General features: G+C 44.3%; 1 protein-coding gene across 1 annotated transcript in view; it reads right to left on the reverse strand.

Moving 5' to 3' along the window:
* Nucleotides 1-17755, reverse strand: part of LOC126235387 (protein NDNF) — a 265282-nt gene extending 247527 nt beyond the window's left edge. The window contains exon 1 of the mRNA XM_049944109.1: nt 17633-17755. Within this exon, the coding sequence (XP_049800066.1) occupies nt 17633-17634 (2 nt within the window). The 5' untranslated portion in view covers nt 17635-17755. The remainder of the gene's footprint in view (nt 1-17632) is intronic.
* Nucleotides 17756-24449: the final 6694 nt, after the last annotated feature.

Below are 24449 nucleotides of genomic sequence, written 5' to 3' on the forward strand. Positions count from 1 at the left end.
ACCGAAATGCCGGCCTTTGTGGCCGAGCGGTCCTAGGCGCTTCAGTCTGGAACCGCGAGACCGCTACGGTCGCAGGTTTGAATCCTGCCTCGGGCATGGATGTGTTCAAATGGCTCTGAGCATTATGGGACTTAAAATCTGAGGTCATCAGTCCCCTAGAACTTAGAACTACTTAAACCTAACTAACCTAAGGACATCACACATCCATGCCCGAGGCAGGATTCGAACCTGCGACCGTAGCGCTTGCGCAGTTCCAGACTGTAGCGCCTAGAACCGCTCGGCCACCCTGGCCGGCCATGGATGTGTGTGATGTCCTTAGGTTAGACAGGTTTAATTAGTGCTACGTTCCAGGGGACTGATGACCTCAGATGTTAAGTCCCATAGTGTTAAGAGCCATTTGAACCATTTTTTTAAACCGAAAGACTAAAGTAATGAGGAGTAGCAGATATGAGATTAGCGACAAATTTAACATCGCGATTAGGGACCACGAAGTATGCGAATTGTAAATATTTACGAAAATATACTTAACCTCTTAGTAACAAATAATCCAGAGGAAATAGGGAGCAACTTGACGAATACATGGATGAGGGACCACAACGTCGCTGTAGCTGGACTGAATATCGTAGCATCCAAAGACACTAAAAATAAATGAAAATATATCTAAGAAAAGAAGATAAAAATTTGCTTGACACCTACCTAAGAGACAGTCTCCTTCCTTCCAAACTGTGTAACAATAAACCAATTGTGGTTTAAATTCAAGGATGTAGGATCGACAAAAACTGATAGATTTATACTTAATAAATTAATTAGAGACGGAAATGATCCCCAGTAGTATACAGGAGAGGTCAGAACACTGTTGCAGAAGCCGCGAACAAACATACGACGAATTTAAAAGAACGCAAAATTCCAAGTTTGGCTAAGTTTTACGTAAGTTCGAAATTCAAAGAGAACTTCAGAGCCAGATTCTTTTAGTAGTCTCATAACGAAACTCTGTCTCGAAAAATGGTTGAAAACCCAAACATATTGTAGTCGTATGTAAAGCACACCAGCAGCAAGACACTATCCATACCTTCTTCGTTGTGCGATAGCGATGGTTATGTTACCGATGACAGTGGCACGAGTGGAGTTACTAAATACGATGTTCTGAAATTTTTTCACCAAAGAACTGTAGACAAAGTAAATTTTCCCTTATTCGAATTAAGAACAGCTGCCAACATCAGAAACTAAGAAGTAGATATCCTCGGTGTAGCGAAGCAGCTTAAGTCATTTAATGAAAACAAGTCTTCCGGTCCAGATGGTATATAAATAAGGTTCCTGTCAGAGCATCCCAGTATAACAGCTCCATACTTAAAAATCATATCCAACCGCTCGCTAAACGAAAGGTAAGTACCTACACTACAGGCCATTAAAATTGCTGCACCACGAAGATGACGTCGTACAAACGCGAAATTTAACCGACAGGAAGAAGATGCTGTGATATGCATATGATTAGATTTTCAGAGCATTCACACAATGTTGGCGCCGGTGGCGACACCTGCAACGTGCTGATATGAGGAAAGTTTCCAACCCATTTCTCATACACGAACAGCAGTTGACCGGCGTTGCTTGGTGAAACGTTGTTGTGATGCCTCGTGTAAGGAGGAGAATTGCGTACCATCACGTTTCTTTGATAAAGGCCGCATTGTAGCCTATCGCGATTGCTGTTTATCGTATCGCGACATTGCTGCTCGCGTTGGTCGAGATCCAATGGCTGTTAGCAGAATATGGAATCGGTGGGTTTAGGAGGGTAGTACGGAACGCTGTGCTGGATCCCAACGGCCACGTATCACTAGCAGTCGAAATGTCAGGCATCTTATCCGTATAGCTGTAACAGATCGTGCAGCCGCGTCTCGATCCCTGAGTCAACAGATGGGGACGTTTGCAAGACAACAACCATCTGCACGAACAGTTCGACAGCGTTTGCAGCAGCATGGACTATCATCTCGGAGACCATGGCTACGGTAACCCTTGACGCTGCATGACAGACAGGACTGCCTGCGATGGTGTACTCAACGATGAACCTGAGTGCACGAATGGCAAAACGTCATTTTTCGGATGAATCCAGGTTCTGTTTGCAGCATCATGATGGTCGCATCCACGTTTGGCGACATCGCGGTGAACGCACATTGGAAAAGTGTATTCGACATCGCCATACTGGCGTATCACCCAGCGTGACGGTATGGGGTGCCATTGTTACACGCCTCGATCACCTCCTGTTCGCATTGACGGGACTTTGAGCAGTGCACGTTACATTTCAGATGTGTTACGACCCGTGGCTCTACCCTTCATTCGATCCCTGCGAAACCCTACATTTCAGCAGGATAATGCACGACCGCATGTTGCAGGTCATGTAGGGGTCTTTGTGGATACAGAAAATGTTCGACTGCTGCTCTGGCCAGCACATTCTCCAGATCTCTCACCAATTGAAAACGTCTGGTCAATGATGGCCGAGCAACTGGCTCGTCACAATAAGCCAGTCACTACTCTTGATGAACTGTGGTATCGTGTTGAAGCTGCATGGGCAGCTGTACCTGTACACGCCATTCAAGCTCTGTTTGACTCAATGCACAGGCGTATCAAGGCCTTTATTACGGCCAGAGGTTGTTGTAGGTAGTGATTTCTCAGGATCTATGCACCCAAATTGCGTGAAAATGTAATCACATGTCAGTTCTGGTATAGTATATTTGTCCAATGAATACCCGTTTACCATCTGCATTTCTTCTTGGTGTAGCAATTTTAATGGCGAGTAGTGTAAAAACTGAAAGGTTGCACGGGTAACACCAATACTCAAGAAAGAAAAGAAGAGTAATCGGTTGAATTACAAATCTATATCACTTAAGTCGGTCTGCAGTCAGATTTTGGAACATATACCGTGTTCAAACATCATGAATTGCTCGAAGAAAACGATTTATTGGCACACAGCACGAATTCAGAAAATGTCTTTCTTGTGAAACACATCTAGGTCTTTTTTCTCTTGAAGTAATGAGCGTTATCGACAAGGAATTGCAGGTTAATTACATAATTTTGGATTTCCAGAAGAGTTTTGAGACCGTTGTTTACAAGTAGTTCCTTATTAAATTGCTTCCTCATAAAGTATCGTATCATTTATGCTACTGGATACATGATTTCTTATGAGAAAGGTCACAACTCATAGTAAATGACGGGAAGTCATCGACTAAAACGGAAATAATATCTGGCGTTCCCCAAGGAAAATTTATAGGTTCTCTCATGCTCCTAATCTGTATAAATTAATTAGAAGACAACCTGAGAAGCCATCTTAGATTGTTTGTAGATGATGCTATCATTTAAGGTATAGTAGTTGTCACATGGTCAAACCAATTGTAAAAGCAGTCGCACAAGATATCTGTGTGGCAGTTGACGCTATATAATGAAAAGTGTGAGGTCATCGACATGGGTTCTAAAAGGAATCCGTTAAATTTCGGTTCAACTAAATACCTAGGGTTAACAATTACGGTCAAACTAAGCTGGAACGATCACATAAATACTGTTGTGGGGAATGAGAACCAAAGACAGCGTTTGGTTGGTTGAATACTTAGAAGGTACAAACAGGTATGATAAAGAGACCGACTACTTTACACTTCTTCGCCCTCTGCTACAGTACTGTTGTGCTGTACGGGATCCTACCAAATTGGATTGGCAGAGGGTACCATAAAAGTTCAAAGAAAGGCAGCTCGTTTTGTGTCACCGTGAAAACGGGGAGAGATCGTCACGGATATCATACGCGAGTTAGTGTGGCAGTGTTTAAAACGAAGTCATTTTTCATTGCGGTGATACCTTTTCACTCTGTTTCAGTCTCTAACTTCCTGCTCCGAATGCGAAAATATTTTGTTGATGCACACCTAGACAGGGATAAATTATTATCGTAATAAAATGAGGAAGATGAGTACTAGCACGGAAATAAGTACTGTCCATTTTCCCGCGCGCTGTTCGAGAGTGAAACGGTGGAGAACTGGGAGAACTGGTGTGGCATTGGTTCCATGAACTCTCTGCCAGGCACTTAGGTATGGAAATGAGCGTTTTGCGTCATTGGTCAGGAGGTCCCTTGCTGGGCAGCCAGGCACTTCGGTGTGAATTGCGGGGTAATCACTCGTAGATATAGTATTCTGTTACCTTGGAAGCAAAGTGACACCTAACAGACGAAGGAAGGTGGACATTTAAGACAGACTTTTTTTTTTTTTTGATCATCAGTCTTCTGATTGGTTTGATGCGGACCGCCACGAATTCCTAGACCAGCACAGGAAAAAAAGGCATTCGTGGCCAAGAGAAGTCTAAGGCCTTAATCCGAAGAGAAGTTTTTGGGAATGTACGTTTGGAGAACAGTATTGTATGGTGGTGAATCATGGACTGTCGGAAAACCGGAAAGAAGAGAATCGAACTGTTTCAGATTTGATGCTACAGAACGATGTTGAAAATTAGGTTGACTGATAAGGAACGACGGGATTTGCTGCAGAATCATCGAAGAAAGACCGAAGGTCGCACGTTCGAATCCTGCCTGGGGCATGGATGTGTGTGATGTCCTTAGGTTAGTTAGGTTTAATTAAAGTTCTAGGCGACTGATGACCTCAGAAGTTAAGTCGCATAGTGCTCAGAGCCATTTTTTTTTTTTAGCCATCGAAGAAAGGAGCGTATGGGAAACATCGGACATGTCTATTAAAACTAGACGTACTTTTCATAGGGAGTTAGTTATCAGCGATAGTTATTTATACGAAATAGCCTGATTGCAAATACAGGAATAGTGCGCAATTACAATTTTATTTCTATTAATTAATAGACCTGAAGATAGGTACCGTTATCGGAAACCGATCATTGTGAAATATAGACAGTATAAGACTATTTTGATAGAACTGCTGTTAAGACACGTAAAAATATTTTCCATGTGCAAAGACTGGTAACTCGCTTCAAACGTTAGAAAAGTAAAACTGCGCATTTCACAAAACGAAAAACAAAAACTTAATATCCTTTGTATATAATTTCAGTGAGTCACAGCTGGAATCGGTAAACTCTTACAAATATACTGACGGAAAATATCGTTACACCAAGAGCGACTTGCGCATCATAAATGAAAGTGGTAGGCGTGTTTCAACATCTGAATGATGACGTCTGTTAAAATTTCTCAACAGTCGTATAAGAGTGACGCTAGTTGCATCACTATGAGGATGCAAATCAGCTTTGCTTTAAATACACACTTTAATGGTCGTGGGCATTAGTATCTTTGAGTTGTGACCTGGGGAATTGATGTTAGAGAAGAATGTCTTTATGGTGACAAAGATGACATTTCATCATCTCACTGAGTTTGATAGAGGTCCTGTAATAGGGCTATGAGAAGCTCGATGTTCCTTCCGCGATACTGCAGGAAGACTTGACAGGAATGTAGCAACTGTACATGATTGCTGGCATCGGTGGCCACGAGAATGTACGGTCGCAAGAAGACTGCGCTCCGGACGGCCACGTGGCACTTCCGAGGAGGAAAACCATCGTGTTCGACGTATGGCTGTGGCACATCGTACTGTATCTGCAGCAGTAATCAGACAGCAGTTATCACCTTAGAGACACAACGAACTGCTACAAATCGGTTTGTTGAAGGACAGCTACGAGCCAGATGCTCTCTAACGCGCATTCCACTGACCCCAAAACAACGCCATTTGAGACATCAGTGATGTCAAGCGAAAGCTCATTGGAGGGCAGGATGGAGGTCTGTTGTGTCTTCTCATGAAAGCTGGTTCTGTCTCAGTGCCAGTGCTGGCCTTGTATTGGTTAGAAGAAGATCAATTGAGGGCCTGCAACCAATCGGTTTGTATGCTAGACACACTGTGGCCACACCTACGGTTACGATCTGCGGTGCGATTTTGTATGACAGCAATAGCACTCTCGTGGTTATCCCGCGCACCTTAACTGTTAATTTATATATCACTCTGATGGTTCGACCTGTTGTGCGGCCATTGGTGAACGACATTCCAGGGGGTGTTTTCCAACCAGATAACGCACGCCCACATACCGCTGTTATAGCTCAACATGCTCTGCAGAATGTCGACACGTTGCCTTGCCCTGTTCGATGATCAGATCTGTCTCCACTAGAGCAAATACGGGACATCATCGGACGACAACTCCATGGTCATCCACAACCAGCATTAATGTCTCTGTATTGTCGTCCAAGTGCAGCACGGATGAAATCCAATTCCATCAACTGATATCTGGCACCTGTACAAGAAAATGCATGCATGTTTTCATCCAACATTCTGCGGTTGCACGGTTATTAATGTACCAGCATTTCACATTTGCAATGACTTCTCTCGCGTTTACTTAAACGTGTTACCTAGACGAATGTATTCCAGAAATTTTTCTACATCACTCTCTTTTTGGTGCTGTGATTTTTTTGTCGACGTATTTGGGTGTAACACGTAGTCCAGACATGAAATGGAATGACCACACAGGCTCAGTCGTTGGTATAACAGTTAGCAGACTTTAGTTTATTGACAGAATTCAAGGGAAACGCAGCCGTCTACAAAGGAAATCACTGGGGATATGGAACGTATACTGAGAAGAGCAACATAAATGTTCACAGGTTTGTTTGATCGTAGAGAGTGTCATAGAGACATTGAGAGAACTGAACTGACAGTATCTTGAAGACAGATGGAAACCATCCAGAAAAGTCTGATAACAAAGTTTCAAGAACCTGCTTTAAATGATGAAGCTAGGAATATACTACAGCCTTTTACATATCGCTCCTATAGCGATCGCGAAGACAAGAGAAGATAAATTTCAGCACACGCAGTTTCATTGACACTAACATTCTTCCTGCACACGATAAGTGATCAGAGTTGGAAGAAACCCTAGTAACTGGTACAATGGGACGTACTCTCTGCCATGCGCTTGACAGTGGTTTGCAGAGTATATAGGGTGCCTGGCGCTGCCCCTACCGATGGCTGTTATGCAACATGCAAGACCTTCAAGAACCACGTTCACTATTTTGTATTTCTCGACTGCTACGCGCTAACTGTTAGTTCTGCAGAAAAAACGAAGTGCTCTCTTTTGTAAGAAATTTAATGTGGTTAAATTTTGTACTGAGATACGTTCTCGTTGGAGACAACAGTTATCGACTCACTCAAGAAAAACGCGTTCGAAGGTCACTTTTGTACATTTCTCTAGAATAATTCGAAATGTACGGCCTCTAGTGAAAATGTATTCGAGCACAAAATTTAATTACATTAATGTTCTACAAAAAGGTCCTGTTCATTTTCTCTGTAGCACTAACTGTTGGCCTGTAGCAAGCGAGAGAAAATGTAAACCTTTTGCGTAGAATTTGAAAGTGTTTCGGGTTGCATAAAACCCATGGATAGCAGCAGTTGAATCACGCTGCAGATGTAGATGTAGACGGTATACACTGAGGTGACGAAAATCGTGGGATACCTTCCAGTATCGAATCGGTCCTCCTTTTGGCCGGAGTAGTGCAGCAGCTCGATGTGGCATGGAAATTATGTGCAGAAATGATGAGCCATGTTGCTATTATGGCTGTCAATCGTTGTGAAGGTGCTGCCAATGCAGAATTTTGTGCACGGAGAGACCTCTCGATTATGTCCCGTAAATGTTCGATGGGATTCATGTCGGGCGATATGAGTGGCCAAATCACACGCTCGAAATGTGCAGAATATTATTCAAATCAATCGCAACAATAGTGGTCCGATGATAAGGCGCATTGTCATCCTTAAAATTTGATCGTTGGCTGGGGACATGAAGTCCATGAATGGCTACAAATGGTCTGAAAGTAACTGAATAGTGTCAGGACCCAGTCCATTTCAAGTAAACACAGCCCACATCATTAGGAGCCACCACCAACTTCCGCAGTACCTTGTTGACAACTCTGGTCCATCCCTTCGTGGGATCGACGCCACATTCGAACCCTACCATCAGTTCTTACCAACTGAATCCGGGACTCATCTGACGAGACCACCGTTTCCGAGTCGTCTAGGGTCCAAACGCTATGGTCGCGAGCCCAGGAGAGGTGCTGCAGGCGATGTCGTGCTGTTAAGAAAGGCTCTTGTATCGGTCGTCTTCTGCCGTAGGCCACTGACGCCAGATTTCGCCGTACTGTGCTAGAGGATTCGCTCGTCGTACGTCCCACATTGATGTTCGCCGATATTCAACGCATTGTTGCTCGTCTGTGAGCACTAACATCTCTACGAAATCGCTGCTGCTCTCGGTCGTTAAGTGAAGTCCGTCAGCCATTGTGTTGTTCGCGGTGAGAGGTAATGCCTGAAATGTTGTATGGTCGGCACACTATTGGCACTTCAGGTCTCGGAATATTGAATTTACTAACGATTTTCACACTGGAATGCCCATCCTTCTAGCTCCAGCTACCATTCCGCATTCAAAGTCTGTTAATTTGTATCGTGCGGCCACAGTCACGCCGAAAACATTCTCACACGAATCATGTGAGTTCCAATGATAGCTCTGCCATTGCATTGCCCTCTTATACCCTGTGTACACGACACTATCGCTATCTCATGACTTTCGCCACCTCGGTGTACGGTTGCACTACTACCTGAGATGATGAGGTAGACAGAAGGACGGCCCCGTAGAACCAGTCAGGAAACGAGGAAAGGCACTTTTGCGCAGCTGCTCCAAAATGAGGCGAGTGTGCGGGAACAGTGACCCAGTGCTGGCCGCCGGCTGGGAACAGGTTCCGCTGAATGGCCTTACGTGACGCGGCGGCCGCGTGTGCCATTGTGTAATGCGGAGGGCGCGGCCTTGCCCGGTGCCAGGGACCACCTTACCTTACCTCACCTCACATCACACCAGGGCAGGGATCATCGCCGGCACACACACTCCCAACTAGCACCCTGATCACAACCATCGCATTGCACGAGATCTCAGTCTGAAAGACCTTGTTAAGAAGAATGCAACGCAGGCATGCAACTCGTCATCACCTCATTCATCTTGTCTTTGGAAGATGCAGTGTAGGCAGCGGAAGAAAATTTGAAAGAGGAGTACAAGTGCAGTGGGAAACATTAAAGGAGAGTGACTATTATCATCCCAATTACACACATTTTAAGATCACGGTTAAAGCTACATAAACAATCGCACCCTTTTCATACAGTTGTGAAGAACCAGATGGTACCTACTTTCAAACTAAACAGAGACCTTAATAAAAGGCTAATAAAACTTCGGAAAAATCCTTTTCAATAAAAAGCCCTCTTCATTTTGTAGAGTAAGCTTCACGATTAATACAAACTCTACTCGATTTAATTTAGTTTGTGTTGAAACTTCTTGGCAGATCAAAACTGTGTGCCGGACCGAGACTCGAACTCGGGACCTTTGCCTTTCGCGGGCAAGTGCTTTACCATCTGAGCTACCCAAGCACGACTCACGCCCCCTCCACACAGCTTTACTTCTGCCGGTACCTCGTCTCCTACCTTCCAAACTTTACAGAAGCTCTCCTGCGAACCTTGCAGAACTAGCCCTCCTGAAAGAAAGGATATTGCGAAGACAGGCGTGTTAGTTCTGCAAGGTTCGCAGGAGAGCTTCTGTAAAGTTTGGAAGGTAGGAGACGAGATACTGGCAGAAGTAAAGCTGTGAGGACGGGGCGTGAGTCGTGTTTGCGTAGCTCAATTGGTAGAGCACTTGCCCGTGAAAGGCAAAGGTTCCGAGTTCGAGTCTCGGTGCGGCACACAGTTTTGATCTGCCAGGAAGTTTCATATCACCGCACACTCCGCTGCAGAGTGAAAATCTCATTCTTAGTTTGTGTTATTTCATTTCAACGACTGAGTCGTTGCATTAATCCTGCTGAATTTGATTTACGGTATACTCATCCACTACACGTAGTCTTAGCTGCTTAAATCGATTTCCAAACTCACATTTTTTGGCTTCCTTTCATTTCTCCCTTTTATTACGTCTTGTGCAACGTGGATGCACCTTGCTCTTTTGTATGAGTGTGTTGCTATTCCTGTTACGTACATTATCATTTTAATGCTGGCATTGTGTATTGTAATCAGTCTTTGTTTTGGGTCTTTAAAATGAGTCTAAACACGATTACGTCACTTAATGGTTGACATTATTCTCTCAAAACCCTTCATCTGTCGTTATCGTATTGCTCAATTTTTAGATATATTACTGTGTACTAAACGTGCCTTCTGTTTTAGTTGTATTTTGTCTTTTAAGTTTTTGTTCTGATGCTCTCTGTCTCGTTGGCTTGAAAGCCTTTTTGCCAAACGTTCATGTTTATATGTTACTATATTTATTAAAATATTTGTGATAACGCACTGAGCTGACAAAAGTAAAGGGATAGCGTTATGCACATATACAGAAGGCGGTAGTATTGCGTACGCAAGGTATGAAAGGGAAGAGTATGGGCGGAGCTGTCATTTGTACTCGGGTGAGTCATGTGAAATAATTTCCGACGTGGTTAGGGTCGCAAGACGGGAATTAGCAGACTTTAAAACACGGAATGGTAGTTGGAGCTAGACGCATGGGACTTTCCATTTCGAAATCGTTAGGGAATTCAATATTCCGAGATCCACAATGTCAAGACTGTGCCGAGAATACCAAATTTCAGGGCGTTACCTCTCACAACGGACAACGCAGTGGCCGAAGTTCTTCACGTAACGACGGAGAGCAGCCACGTTTGCGTTGAGTTGCCAGTGGAGACAGGCAAACAACACTGCGGTGAAATAACTGCAGAAATCACTATGGCACGTGTATCGAAAATATCCGTTAGCTCAGTACGGTGAAATTTGGCTTTACTGGGCTATGCAGTAGACGACTGAAGCGAGTGCTTTTGCTAACACCACCACATCAAAAATGGCTCTGAGCACTATGGGACTCAACTGCTGAGGTCATTAGTCCCCTAGAACTTAGAACTAGTTAAACCTAACTAACCTAAGGACATCACAAACATCCATGCCCGAGGCAGGATTCGAACCTGCGACCGTAGCGGTCTTGCGGTTCCAGACTGCAGCGCCTTTAACCGCACGGCCACTGCGGCCGGCATAACCACCACATCGCATGCAGCGCCTCTCCTGGGCTCGTGACCACATCGGTTGGTCTCTAGACGACTGGAAAGCCGTGCCCTGGTCAGATGGGTCCCGATTTCAGTTTGTAAGAGATGATGGTAGGTTTAGCGTGTTGTGTAGATCCCACGCAGCCGTGGATCCAAGTTGTCAAAAAGGCGCTGCGCAAGCTGGTGGTGCCTTCATTAGGATGTGGGCTATGTCTGCATTGGATGGACTGGGTCCTCTGGTCCAAATGAACCGATCGCTGACTGAAACTGGTTTGTTTGTCTACTTGTAGACAGTTTCCAGCCATTCATTGGCTTCAGGTTCCCAAAAAAGCCTCAAATTTTTATGGATGACAGTGCGCCAAGTCACCAGGCCACAGCTGTTCAAGCATATACAAAGAATATTCTCAACAGTTCTAGGGAATACTTTGGCCACTCATCCAACACTTACGGGACATAATAGAGAGGTTATTTCGCGAACAAAATTCACACTGGCTTAGACGGCTATAGAGCCAGCATGACCTAATTTCTGCAGGGGTCTTCCAACGCCTTGTTGAGTGAAGGTTGTCGGCCACTGCGTCGTCCGTGGTGAGAGGTAATGCCTGAAATTTGGGATTCTCTTGACGCTGCGGATCAAGGAACGTTGAACTCCCTAACGATTTCAGAAACAGGAATGACTCGTGCCTCTAGCTCCAATTCCAATTCCGTGTTCAGTCTGTTAATTCCCGTCTTGTGACCAGAATCACTTCGGAAACTTTACACACCAACCACCTGATTTCTTTGTGGTGTCCCAAAACGCTAGGTCCGAAACAGGACCATGGAGTACTTCGAGGAATCTTGGAAGGCAGCTGCCATTATACTCACGGTGCATTTCATACAGAGCGGCACGGACAGCGACACGTTTTGCAGCAGTCTTCACAAACTGTAAACAGACACCGCACTCGGAGGGCATTTAAGTATTCGCTCCGTTGGCGACGTTACAGACACAACCTCTCATACTCAATGGAAGCTTCCGACTGTCCCAGCTGTCCATTAACAAACAACTCTCCGTTGCCTTTCCCTCTGACTGTACACTCTCTGCCCAAAAGAGACAACACTCACTCCACAACCAAACTAGTCAATGACCTTCCAAAAGGCATCGTATTGCCAAAACTGGCCCCAGTTGCTTTTGATATTTTTATGAAATACATCGTTGGCAGCTGATATGTGACAGAACGACACCATCGTGAGGGACAGATGTTTCACTGGACAGTGCTCACTTTGGAGGAGTTTAACATGGTGTCAGCCGGGATAGAAATGGGGAGACTCGAAGTCGGCAGTCGTTAATGAGTCAATTAATCCCACACTCGAACTCGGCCACCCTGTAGCCAAGTAAAACGTCTGCCCGACTCTAGTAGGCTAGGGGTGGTGTTCCTAGCCCTAACCGATTGATGGCAACGCACTAACATTTGTGCAGAATCCGTGTTGTTCAAGTCAGTCATAGAATCAAAAAATACGAAAGGTCACATTTTGCAACCTATTCCTTTTGATCGTGGTAATACACATTCACCCAGCGATTGTTATAAATTCAAATCTTAAAGAAGAGTGGATGGCGATGCTGTGATAAAAACGCGCGGTATTCTGTTAAACTATTTGACAGTAATGAGCTGAAACTAAAGTTCGTGTTTGGAAGGCACTCATGGCCACACACCATTTACAGAACACTTGTTAAACAGGAATTCTGTTAAAAACCTTTAAAACGAAAGGGGAAGCTTTGGATCAAAGACCATCAAAGCTTATTTGCAAAGAAGTAGGTGACAGGCCGACAACCGTCAACTCATTAACGAAGGTAGATGTAAGGCCTATTCTATACAACATTACTCACGCTCGTTTGAAGAGTATGACGAAACTGTCAAAATCCACGATGGAAATTCAGTTTGCCTTATCACAGATGCAGGTAACAACTACAGAGGACGAAGCCTTCGTCTTTAATAATGATACAGAAAATGGTCATATTATTTCTCAATCGACTCCACCCTATAGTTCTTATGTCAGCAGGATACTACATTGATGGCTGGTACTTTTCATTATGGAGCGAAACACTTTCTCCGTTCATTCACGATCCACAGTTACTCTTGAGGTTCTTCAGTACCATTAACGTTTAGAAATTTAAAAGATGAGAAGAAGCAAATACATTTTAGAATCATACAGTGTGTTCAAGATGAATGCAGAAAGACGCAGCTGTCTTTTAATCTGAAACCGGTGGTAACTGACTTCCATCAACTAGAGTATGAAACCTGCGTTCCCATGTCAATATTACTTGTCGGTTTCATCTAGTTCAAGCTTGGTAATTGCAACTGTAATTGTATATTAAGAACACCTTTTGCTGTTGGATGACAAAAGGCCGAAATTAATACAGAAAATTTTTTGCCTTATTTAAAACGAACAAGAATACAGTTATTCATAAAATTCGGTTATTCCTAAAATTAGGTTATTTCTAAAATTAGGTTATTCCTAAAATTAAGTTCTTTCTACAATTACGTTATTCCTAAAATTAGGTCAAGCGTTGTGTCCACTGCTTAAGTTGCGGACCTTAAACTTTTGCCATTTAAATTCCCAGAAAATTTTTTCTACATATTTCAGGTGGCGAAAAATACAGATACTTGGCTTGACTTCGATGTACAAAGACCAAAACAGTGAAAACAGCCAGTGGCCGCATTACGTCTTTGGGCTCACTTACTGAAATCCTCAAGATGCTACTGGTGGTTTTGATCATCTGGTCAGCATACAGCCACAAGACCAAAAGCTCACAAAATTTTCCAGTTACCTAACTGAAAATGACATTGATGACAGTTTGGCAACAGACTGCGCATCCTTGTGGAGAACGACTAACGTTTCTGAAAGCTTTCATCTCTGTTTCGATTCTTCGTGTGAATCTCCTCATCCAAACATCAAGTTTGCGAGAAGTCTGAAGCGTGAACGAACTTATACCTACGTCAAAATTAACTATACAAGAAATGCACATCTCATCAAAACGACCACAAAAACCATAAATAGTCTAGATTTGCTACAACACAAATTAGATTTATTCAGAAATGGAGGAACTGATAGATTATAATTTGTAAAGTGCGCTTAATACGAAGCAGCCGTGAGCAGAACGTAACATAAAACTAATGCAGTTGTTTCCAAAATGAAATTTTCACTCTGCGCCCTGATATGAAGCTTCCTGGCAGATTAAAACTTTGTGCCAGACCGAGACCTGAACTCGGGACATTTGCCTTTCACCGACAAGTGCTCTGCCATCCGTCTGAGCTACCCAAGCACGACTAACGACCCGCTTTCATATCAACGCACACTCCGCTGCAGAGAGAAAATCTCATTCTGGAAACATGCCCCAGGCTGTGGCTAAGCCATGTCTCCGCAATATCCTTTCTTCCAGCAGTGCTGTCGTGTAAAAATTTGTAGTAAGTTGCTCAAGAACTTCTCGAGACTGTCGGTAATGTTACTCCGTTATACAATATATTACATACGTATTTCTATGTTATATGTACAACTTTGAAACAGATTTTTTTATGAAAGCATGTGACAGCATACCATCCACACTTAGGCACAAAAAAATCAATCATATCGGTCGAGCCGTTCTCAAGTGATTATCTTTCACAACTGATTTTAATTTCCGACTTTTCTGCTGGATTTTCGAAACACTTTTTGAGTACAAATCTTGTCCTGACAACAACGAACACGACAAAAAGAAAAAAAAAACATTAACGAAATCGGTCAGGCCGTTTCTATCCATGCAGCAATTGTTTTTTATTTTCATAGATTTCACATTCAGAAATATTCTCTAACAACAACTTTTTTGAAACTTTCTGGAAGATTAAAACATTGTGCCTGATAGAGACTCGAACTCGCGATCTTTGCCTATAGCGGGAAAGTACTCTATCAACTGAGCTACCCATGCACTACTCACCACCCTTCCTCACAGCTTCAATTCCACCAGTACCTTGTCTCCTACCTTCCAAGCTTTACAGAAGCTTTCCTGTAGACCTTAGAGGCTAAATGTTTTTTGTAGTATATATTGTGGTGTCACCGCCAGACACCACACCTGCTAGGTGGTAGCCTTTAAATCGGCCGCGGTCCGTTAGTATACGTCGGACCCGCGTGTCGCCACTATCAGTGATTGCAGACCGAGCGCCGCCACACGGCAGGTCTAGAGAGTCTTCCTAGCACTCGCCCAGTTGTACAGCCGACTTTGCTAGCGATGGTTCACTGACAAATTACGCTCACATTTGCCGAGACGATAGTTAGCATAGCCTTCAGCTACGTCATTTGCTACGACCTAGCAAGGCGCCATTACCAGTTACTATTGATGCAGTAAAACATGTACCGTCAAGAGCGATGTTCACCAATTATGGATTAAAGTTAAGTATTCCAGCAGTTACGTACGTTTTTGGCTATTCTCATTTCCGTGTCCTGTTCCAGACCTCACGCCAGCCTGCGTGAGCTTAAACGCGTGCCTTTCGGCTTCCTCCTAGTGGGTTGTCTGTCTTGCCAATCCACAACATATATAATACATACATATATGTCATATATAAAGGAGAGGCGTAGTTAGCACAAATTTCAAAAAGTTCTCTACCGATTTACGTGAAAGTTTTACATGATACGCTGATGGACACCCGAACGGACACAGGCTAAATATTTTTGTAACATATCACATATATAAATGTATGTGTAACATACAAAGGGGAAACGTTGTTACCAAAAATCTTGAAAAGATCTTGATGGATTTACTTCAAAAGTTTTCAAGATGCTCTAATTACCATTCAGACAAAAATGAACATAGAGAAAGGAGTGGTGGAGATGAACAGAGAGAGAGGGGGGGGGGGGGAAGAGATTATGTACAAGAGAAGGGGGGAGGGGAAGGATATACTGAAAAACCTGTCAGAAATGGACATACAGAAGGGGGAGGCGGATATGGATGGTGACAAGGGTGGGGGGGAGGGGAGGAGTTTCGCACAGAGAGATGGGGCAGGAGGAGACGTATGGAGAGAGGGGGATGAGAAGACAGGCAAGGAATTTAGGATGTATATGAAATTCCATACATATTTAGCAGTTAAGAAGCATTGTCGGATTCGTTAATTCGTATTTAATATTTATGTTTACGTATAGTTTATATCTTGTTCATTGGTCTAATATTTACGATATTCTTTCAGAACGTTGTAGGTAGTGGTAGAGACCATGTACTTGCTCCGTTCAGCTTTGGAAGAATTTACCAAGCTTGTGCAGCTGGTCTGCCATGAGGACCTAAGAGTTGTCGATTTCGTGCGTGCCGATCAAAAGGCGCTTGTTGCGAACTCGGGTGTATCGTTTCCCACCAGCTGATAGTTGATGGTTGCAGACACAACATCGCTGTTATGGTATTCTGCAACCATCAGCTGACAACCGGTAGTTGATGGCTGCAGACACAACATCGCTGTTACAGTACTCCGCGGAAGCGAGTTCACAGATGTTGGCCACCGATGAGAACGAGTATACGATCGAAATTCACCCCATCAGCGTCAACTTATGCGTGAAGATGGTGTAGTGAGTCACCGAAACTGGTTGCAGTACAGCAAAATAACATCAAACCTACTGCTTGCAGGTGTTTTAATATACCGGGTGATCAAAAAGTCAGTATACATTTGAAAACTGAATAAACCACGGAATAATGTAGATAGGGAGGTACAAATTGAGACACATGCTTAGAATGGCATGGGGTTTTATTAGAACAAAAAAAATACAAAACTTCAAAAAATGTCCGACAGATGGCGCTTCATCTGATCAGAATAGCAATAATTATCATAACAAAGTAAGACAAAGCAAAGATGATGTTCTTTACAGGAAATGCTCAATATGTCCACCATCATTCCTCAACAATAGCTGTAGTCGAGGAATAATGTTGTGAACAGCACTGTAAAGCATGTCCGGAGTTATGGTGAGGCATTGGCGTAAGATGTTGTCTTTCAGCATCCCTAGAGATGTCGGTCTATCACGATACACTTGCGACTTCAGGTAACCCCAAAGCCAATAAGCGCACGGACTGAGGTCTGGGGACCTGGGAGGCCAAGCATGACGAAAGTGGCCGCCGAGCACACGATCATCACCAAACGACGCACGCAAGAGGTCTTCCACGCGACTAGCAATATGGGGTGGTTCTAATAAAACCCCATGTCATTGCAAGCATGTGTGTCAATTTTTACCTCTCTGTCTACATTATTCCGTGGTTTATTAAGTTTTCAAATTTATACTGACTTTTTGATCACTCGGTATTACACAAGTAAACGGCCGAAGTCCCGTAGACTGTTGATCACAAGGATAGACATGCAAAAACAACGAATCCTGGAGTGTGGCTTTGTGTTTGGAGCGGCTTAGGGGTGGGATACTCAAGGGGGTTCGTACATAAATGGGATGCAAAGACTGCGATGAGTATTTAGAACAGCAGTAAGAGAAATAACTCAGATTGACGAAGTCATTTTGATGAGTTTATCGGAAGAATAAGTGACTGTAGCTTTGTGATCACTTTGCACTAGAAAACACAGCCCTGTAGCTGGAGACGGTACTCACATCTTGGTCTCGCCCTTGTAGAGGAACTCGGAGACCTGCTGGTCGAAGGGGATGACCTTGTTGTCGCTGAAGATCTGCTCCTTGGGGATGGTCCAGCGGTAGCGGGAGGCGCCGCCGGCCTGGCCGCGCGCCACCGCCAGCGCCAGCGCCACGCCCGCCAGCACGCAGCACACCGCGGGCGGCGCGCACATCTGCAACACCGCCACTGTCTCTGGTCACCCGGGCACAGTGATACGTAGCGACGGCCTAGGGGGCCTACAGTAAACTGTCTCGTGGCATGCGCTAGTGTCACGCCAGCCAGGATGCAGTGCTTTGTGGGCCAAGTTAGTGTGCAAACACAAGAGTATGATAATCAAAATATCCAAGAGTGTACTGCCGGTCTACAGTGTTCAACGTGCACAATATTTCGGCGATCATACGTGTCGCCATCATCAGGTGAACTGACGGACTGAGCTCCTGTGAACGTGCCGGCACGGAGATCCGTACGCTATGGCTGCTCAGAGAGAACTGGGTTCGCTCGCGGCGGCGGCCGATTTAAATTCACTATGTTATTCAATCTGTATATTGAGCAAGCAGTAAAGGAAACAAAAGAAAAATTCGGAGTAGGTTTTGAAATCCATGGAGAAGAAATAAAAACTTTGAGGTTATTATAACTCTGTCAGAGACAGCAAAGGACTTGGATAGAGCAGTTGAATGGAATGGACAGTGTCTTGAAAGGAGGATATAAGATGAACATCAACAAAAGCAAAACGAGGATACTGGAACGTAGTCGAATTAAGTCGGGTGATGCTGAGGGAATTAGATCAGGAAATGAGACACTTAAAGTAGTAAAGGAGTTTTGCTATTTGGGGAGCAAAACAACTGATGATGGTCGAAGTAGAGAGGATATAAAAAGTAGACTGGCAATGGCAAGGAAAGCGTTTCTGAAGAAGAGAAATTTGTTAATATCGAGTATAGATTTAAGTGTCAGGAAGTCGTTTCTGAAAGTATTTGTATGGAGTGTAGCCATGTATGGAAGTGAAACATGGACGATAAATAGTTAGGACAAGAAGAAAATAGAAGCTTTCGAAATGTGGTGCTACAGAAGAATGCTGAAGATTAGATGGGTTGATAACGTAACTAATGAGGAGGTATTGAACAGAATTGGAGAGAAGAGGAGTTTGTGGCACAACTTGACAAGAAGGAGAGACCGGTTGGTAGCACATGTTCTGAGGCATCAAAGGATCACAAATCTAGCATTGGAGGGCAGTGTCGAGGGTAAAAATTATAGAGGGAGACCAAGAGATGAATACACTAGCAGATTCAGAAGGATGTAGGTTGCAGTAAGTACTGGGAGATGAAGAAGCTTGCACAGGATAGAGTAGCAAGGAGAGCTGTATCAAACCAGTCTCAGGACTGAAGACCACAACAACATGGAGACTGAAATGGAGGGGTAATTACCTTTCCTTGACGTCTTCGTCAAGAGAAGGGCTGACGGCACCCTAGGTCATGGGGTGTATCGGAAGACAATGCACACTGATCTGTATTTGCACGCAGACAGCTGCCACCACCCTTCACAGAGGAATGGCGTACTTAAAACTCTAGTACATAGGGCGCGCACTATCTGTGACGCAGAGAGTCTTCCCCAGGAGTTGGAACATCTGAGAACTGTATTTCAAAAAAATTGGTACTCAGAGTGGCAGATTCAACGTGCGCTCCGCCGAACCACTACAGCACAACCTGTGGACATGGATGAAATCACGAGGGAGGAGGTAGGCACTGCGTTTATTCCATATACAGGCGCACTCTCGGGGAAAATCGCCCGCATTTTGAAGAAACACCGGGTCGGAACTGTGTTTTGTCCTCCGAATGAAACTCATGGACTGGTGGGGAGCGCCAAAGATGACCTCGGTTTGAGGAAGGCCGGCGTGTACCAGATTCCGTGTCAATGTGGCAAGTCGTATATTGGTCAGACGATGCGTACCGTCGAGGATCGATGCCGTGAACACCAGAGGCACACTCGACTGATGTATCCGAGCAAGTCGGCGGTCGCTGAACATTGTTTGTCGAAAAATCACGCTATGGAGTATGAACGCACGAGGATTCTGGTACAGACGTCGAGCTACTGGGACAGCGTTGTTAGAGACGCCATGAAATTCGCACCAATGACGACCTCATAAACCGTGACTGTGGCTATAATCTTAGCAAGGCTTGGAAACGAGCGATTGGGTTAATCAAGAGTAAATCGAGCAAACGTATAGTTGTGACGACCACGGCGGACAGAGCCATCACTCCGACGTCAACTCAGACGTCGTCGCAATCTGTTCCACCGCGCGAGCGTGGCGCGGGGCGCGGACAGCGGAGAGAGCGCGCCGCGGGCGGAGGGTATTTAAATCGGCCGTCGCCGCGACCGAACCCAGTTCCCTCTGAGCAGCCATAGAGTACGGATCTCCGTGCCGGCACGTTCACAGGAGCTCAGTCCGTCAGTTCACCTTATGATGGCGACACGTATGATCGCCGAAATATTGTGCCCGTTGGGCACCGTAGACCGGCAGTACACCCGTGGATATTTTGACTATCAAATACGCCGGGATAAACTCAAGAATCACACAAGAGTATGAGTTCTACTTTCTTTTCATTTGATAGCCATATGTAAGAACGCCAGAAGCACAATTAGTCATCACGGTCAACCATACTCTGTAGGCACACACTTGACAATAACAGGCTGGGAAAGCTGAAACTGAAGACAATTTACAACAAACATCTTTATGGCTGTAAATGATGCTACATACATTCCTTCTTGTGAGCCACCTTCTAGTTATGCTATGAAGAATTCATCAGCATCATACTCTTTCTTTTGGTATAATTGAATTTAGCAGCAACATAGGCTGTGGAGTGGACATGGCTGGACGTTGTGAAATCATAATTGTAATGTAGCTGTGATACCATTTACTAACAACAGTACTATCTAACTCAGGTCTACATCTACATCTACATCCATACTCCGCAATCCACCTGACGGTGTGTGGCGGAGGGTGTCTTGAGTACCTCTACCGGTTCTCCCTTCTATTCCAGTCTCGTATTGTTCGTGGAAAGAAACATTGTCGGTTTGCCTCTGTGTGGGGTCTAATCTCTCTGATTTTATCCTCATGGTCTCTTCGCGAGATATACGTAGGAGGGAGCAATATACTGCTTGACTCCTCGGTGAAGGTATGTTCACGAAACTTCAACAAAAGCCAGTACCGAGCTGCTCAGCGTCTCTCCTGCAGAGTCTTCCACTGATCTATCATCTCCGTAACGCTTTCGCGATTACTAAATAATCCTGTAACGAAGCGCGCTGCTCTCCGTTGGATCTTCTCTATCTCTTCTATCAACACTATCTGGTACGGATCCCACATCGGTGAGCAGTAATCAAGCAATGGGCGAACAAGTGTACTGTAACCTACTTCCTTTGTTTTCGGACTGCATTTCGTTAGGATTCTTCAAATGAATCCTAGTCTGGCATCTGATTTACCGACGATTAGTTTTATATGGTCATTCTATTTTAAATCACTCCTAATGCCTACTACCAGATAATTTATGGAATTAACTGTTTCCAGTTGCTGATCTGCTATATTTTCGCTAAATGATAAAGGATCTTTCCTTCTGTGTATTCGCAGCACATTACACTTGTCTACATTGAGATTATATTGCCATTCCCTGCACCATGCATCCATTCGTTGCAGATCCTCCTGCATTTCAGTACAATTTTCCATTGTTACAACCTCTCGATATACTACAGGATCATCCGGAAAAAGTCTCAGTGAACTTACTTCCAAAAACAACTACTTACAAGAGCACAATAATTATAAGAAGGAACTTACTGATCCTGATTCAGTAATACAGTAGCGAAAACAATAACACCAAAAAGAACGGTTCAGTAAGAGAAATATCTTTACCAACAGTACGCTAACTGTGGGAGTAAATCATTCTTCAATTTATCTGACAACATCTCACAATTCATAATTATTTTATATCTCAACCATACTGCGAACCCTCAATTTGAGAATACAAGGTGCCAAAAGTCACGGATTAACAATGCGTACGTATGCGTTAGTATCGCAAACACAATGTATAAAATTGCAGTGGATCTGTACTGAGGTGAACCATGTGAAAAGGTTTCCGACGTGAATGTGGCAACACAACATCCAAAGCGGAATAGTAGTCAGAGCTAGACGCATGAAACGTTCCGTTTCGTAAATCGCTAGGGGATTCAATATTCCGAGATCCACAGTATCAAGAGTGTGCCGAGGATACCACTTGTCAGACATTACTCTCACCACAGACAACGCATGGGCCGACGGCCTTCACTTGACGACCTGGAGCAGCGGCGTCTGCGTTGTGTTGTCAGTGTTAATAGACAAGCAATAATTGCAGAAATCAGTGTGGGACGTACGACAAACGTATCAGTTAGGACAGTGAGGCGGAATATGACATTGATGGGCTGTGGTTGACGCGTGTGCCTTTGTTAACAGCACGACATCACCTGAGCGCTAATCCTAGGCTTGTGACCCAATCGATTGGACCTTAGACGACTGGAAAACCGTGGCTTAGTCAGATGAGTCCAGACTGCCATTGGTAAGAGCTGATGACAGCGTTCGAGTGTGGTGTGGAGCGCATAAAGCCATGGCCCCAAGTCATCAACAAGGCACTTTGCAAGCTGGTAGTGGCTCAACAAAAGTGTGGACTCTGTTTACATGGAATGGACTGGGTCCTCTGGTCCAAGTGAACCAATCGTTGACTGGAAATGCTTATGTTTGGCTAATTGGATACCATATGTTCGCAAACAACAGTGGGATGGCAATACACCGTGTCACAATAGTTCGCGACTTGTTTGAAGAACATTCTGAACAGTTAGAGGAAATGATCTGACTACCCAGATTTCCCGACATGTATACCATCCACCATTTATTGGGCATGAGAGAGAGGTCAGTCCGTGCATAAAATCCTGCACTGGCAACTCTTTAGCAATTATGGACGGCTATAGAGGCCGCATGGCTCCAAATTTCTGCAGCGGACTTCCAACGACTTGTTGAGTCTATGCCACGTCAAGTATATGGGGCGAATCACCTACAGCTTGCACCACAGATATTGTGGAAATGGAAATTGCTCTTGTTCGGTTTTCACGTAATTGATTGGTAGTTAGGGGCTCGTATTGATAGCCAATTAATAGATTGTAAGAAGACTTAGAAAATGTATTTTTTTGCAAATACACAATTTTCAAATGAATTAATTCCTACTGACTTTAGCAAACTAAAAGTGAGGTAAACGAGAATGTCACTGGTATTTAATTTCTTCATTTGTGCGGCCATGTTGTCCGTAGTTGCCTTACAATTCTTGAGGGTATTTTTGTTCTGTTGTTCCAAATACAAAAATGCGTGTTGTTTTCACCAGACACGTTTCGCTTTATTGAGGTAAAGCATCATTAGTGGTGTGTAATTATGTTATTTACAAAAAAATGGTTCAAATGGCTCTGAGCACTATGGGACTTAACTTCTGAGGTCATCAGTCCCCTAGAACTTAGAACTACTGAAACCTAACTAACCTAAGGACATCACAAACGTCCATGCCCGAGGCAGGATTCGAACCTGCGACCGTAGCGGTCGCGCGGTTCCAGACTGTAGTGCCTAGAACCGCTCGGCCACTCGGCCGGCAGTTATTTACATTTTGATTTACTTTATAACTTTTTTCGATTTTAAGCCAAATCAAAACTGTAAATAACTTAATTACGGACCAGTCAGTGCTTTACCTCAATAAAGAGAAACGCTTCAGGAGAAAAAAACACACATTTTTGTAGCTGCAACGATAGAGCAAAAATACCCTCAAGATTAGTGGTACTTGTTTCAGGATTCTAGTGCGAGTCGTTTAAGTCATATCGTATTTTGAAAAGTTTCTACACCGACTCTTGTTTGTGCTATTCGACCTGCGTAGTTACTCGATACAGTGTTGTTACGTTTGGTTACAGTATGCTTGTGTGTTAAAAAAAGAGGAGAGAAACAAGCACACAACTAAACAATGTCCTCATGGCATGGCGTGATATTCAAAACAATTGTCAAGGACTGTTAACTGAACATTACAAGGACTGAAAGCTTTGTTAAGCAGATCTGCGTAGACAGAGCACTAATCGCAGACACATTCGTGTACTCCAGACACAGTGTTCCACGCAACCAGAAAACGTAGTCTGGGACCCTGTTCGGGTCTTTGAAGCTCCTGTCTGTGTCAACAGCCGCCAACTGCCACTCGCCTCCACAGATGTACATTTCCAGTCTAGACTGTGCCACTGGTCCCCAACAGATGGCGTGATAGATTCCTTGGACATAAACAACACCAAACGGCTCGTCCCTACGCGCTCGGCGCCGTTAGCCAGATGCTATCAGCCAGCAGCAGCCCACGTCCGCGGCTTCAAGTTCCGGCCTTTTGACTTCTTGTAGCAGACCACCCCGGAGCCAAGTCAGCGATGATAGGCAGCAGACAGCACCGGTAGGTGCGGCCCCGGAGCATTCAACTCCACTATCCTTGTCTGCCTGCCAGCAGGTGTCCATTATCTCCCCCATGCGATGGCAGCTCCGTCCGCTGTCCTACATAGGACCCTCAACCCTTTCAGACGCTGTGGCTCTGTTTGAAGCCACCTAGGATTTTCTCATTTCGTGGATGTGCAAAGTAGCTACATCTGTATCCGCCCTTTATGTCTCCAGTAAATGCTGCCCTGTAGCGGCTGCAGCTTGATCATTTTCAAATGTTTCGAATCTTCGCTTTAGACGAGCAAACGTAGGAGCCTTTGTTGTATAGAACGCATGAG

Source organism: Schistocerca nitens, chromosome 2 (genome assembly GCF_023898315.1).
Source record: "Schistocerca nitens isolate TAMUIC-IGC-003100 chromosome 2, iqSchNite1.1, whole genome shotgun sequence".
In the NCBI taxonomy this organism is placed as follows: Eukaryota; Metazoa; Arthropoda; class Insecta; order Orthoptera; family Acrididae; genus Schistocerca; species Schistocerca nitens.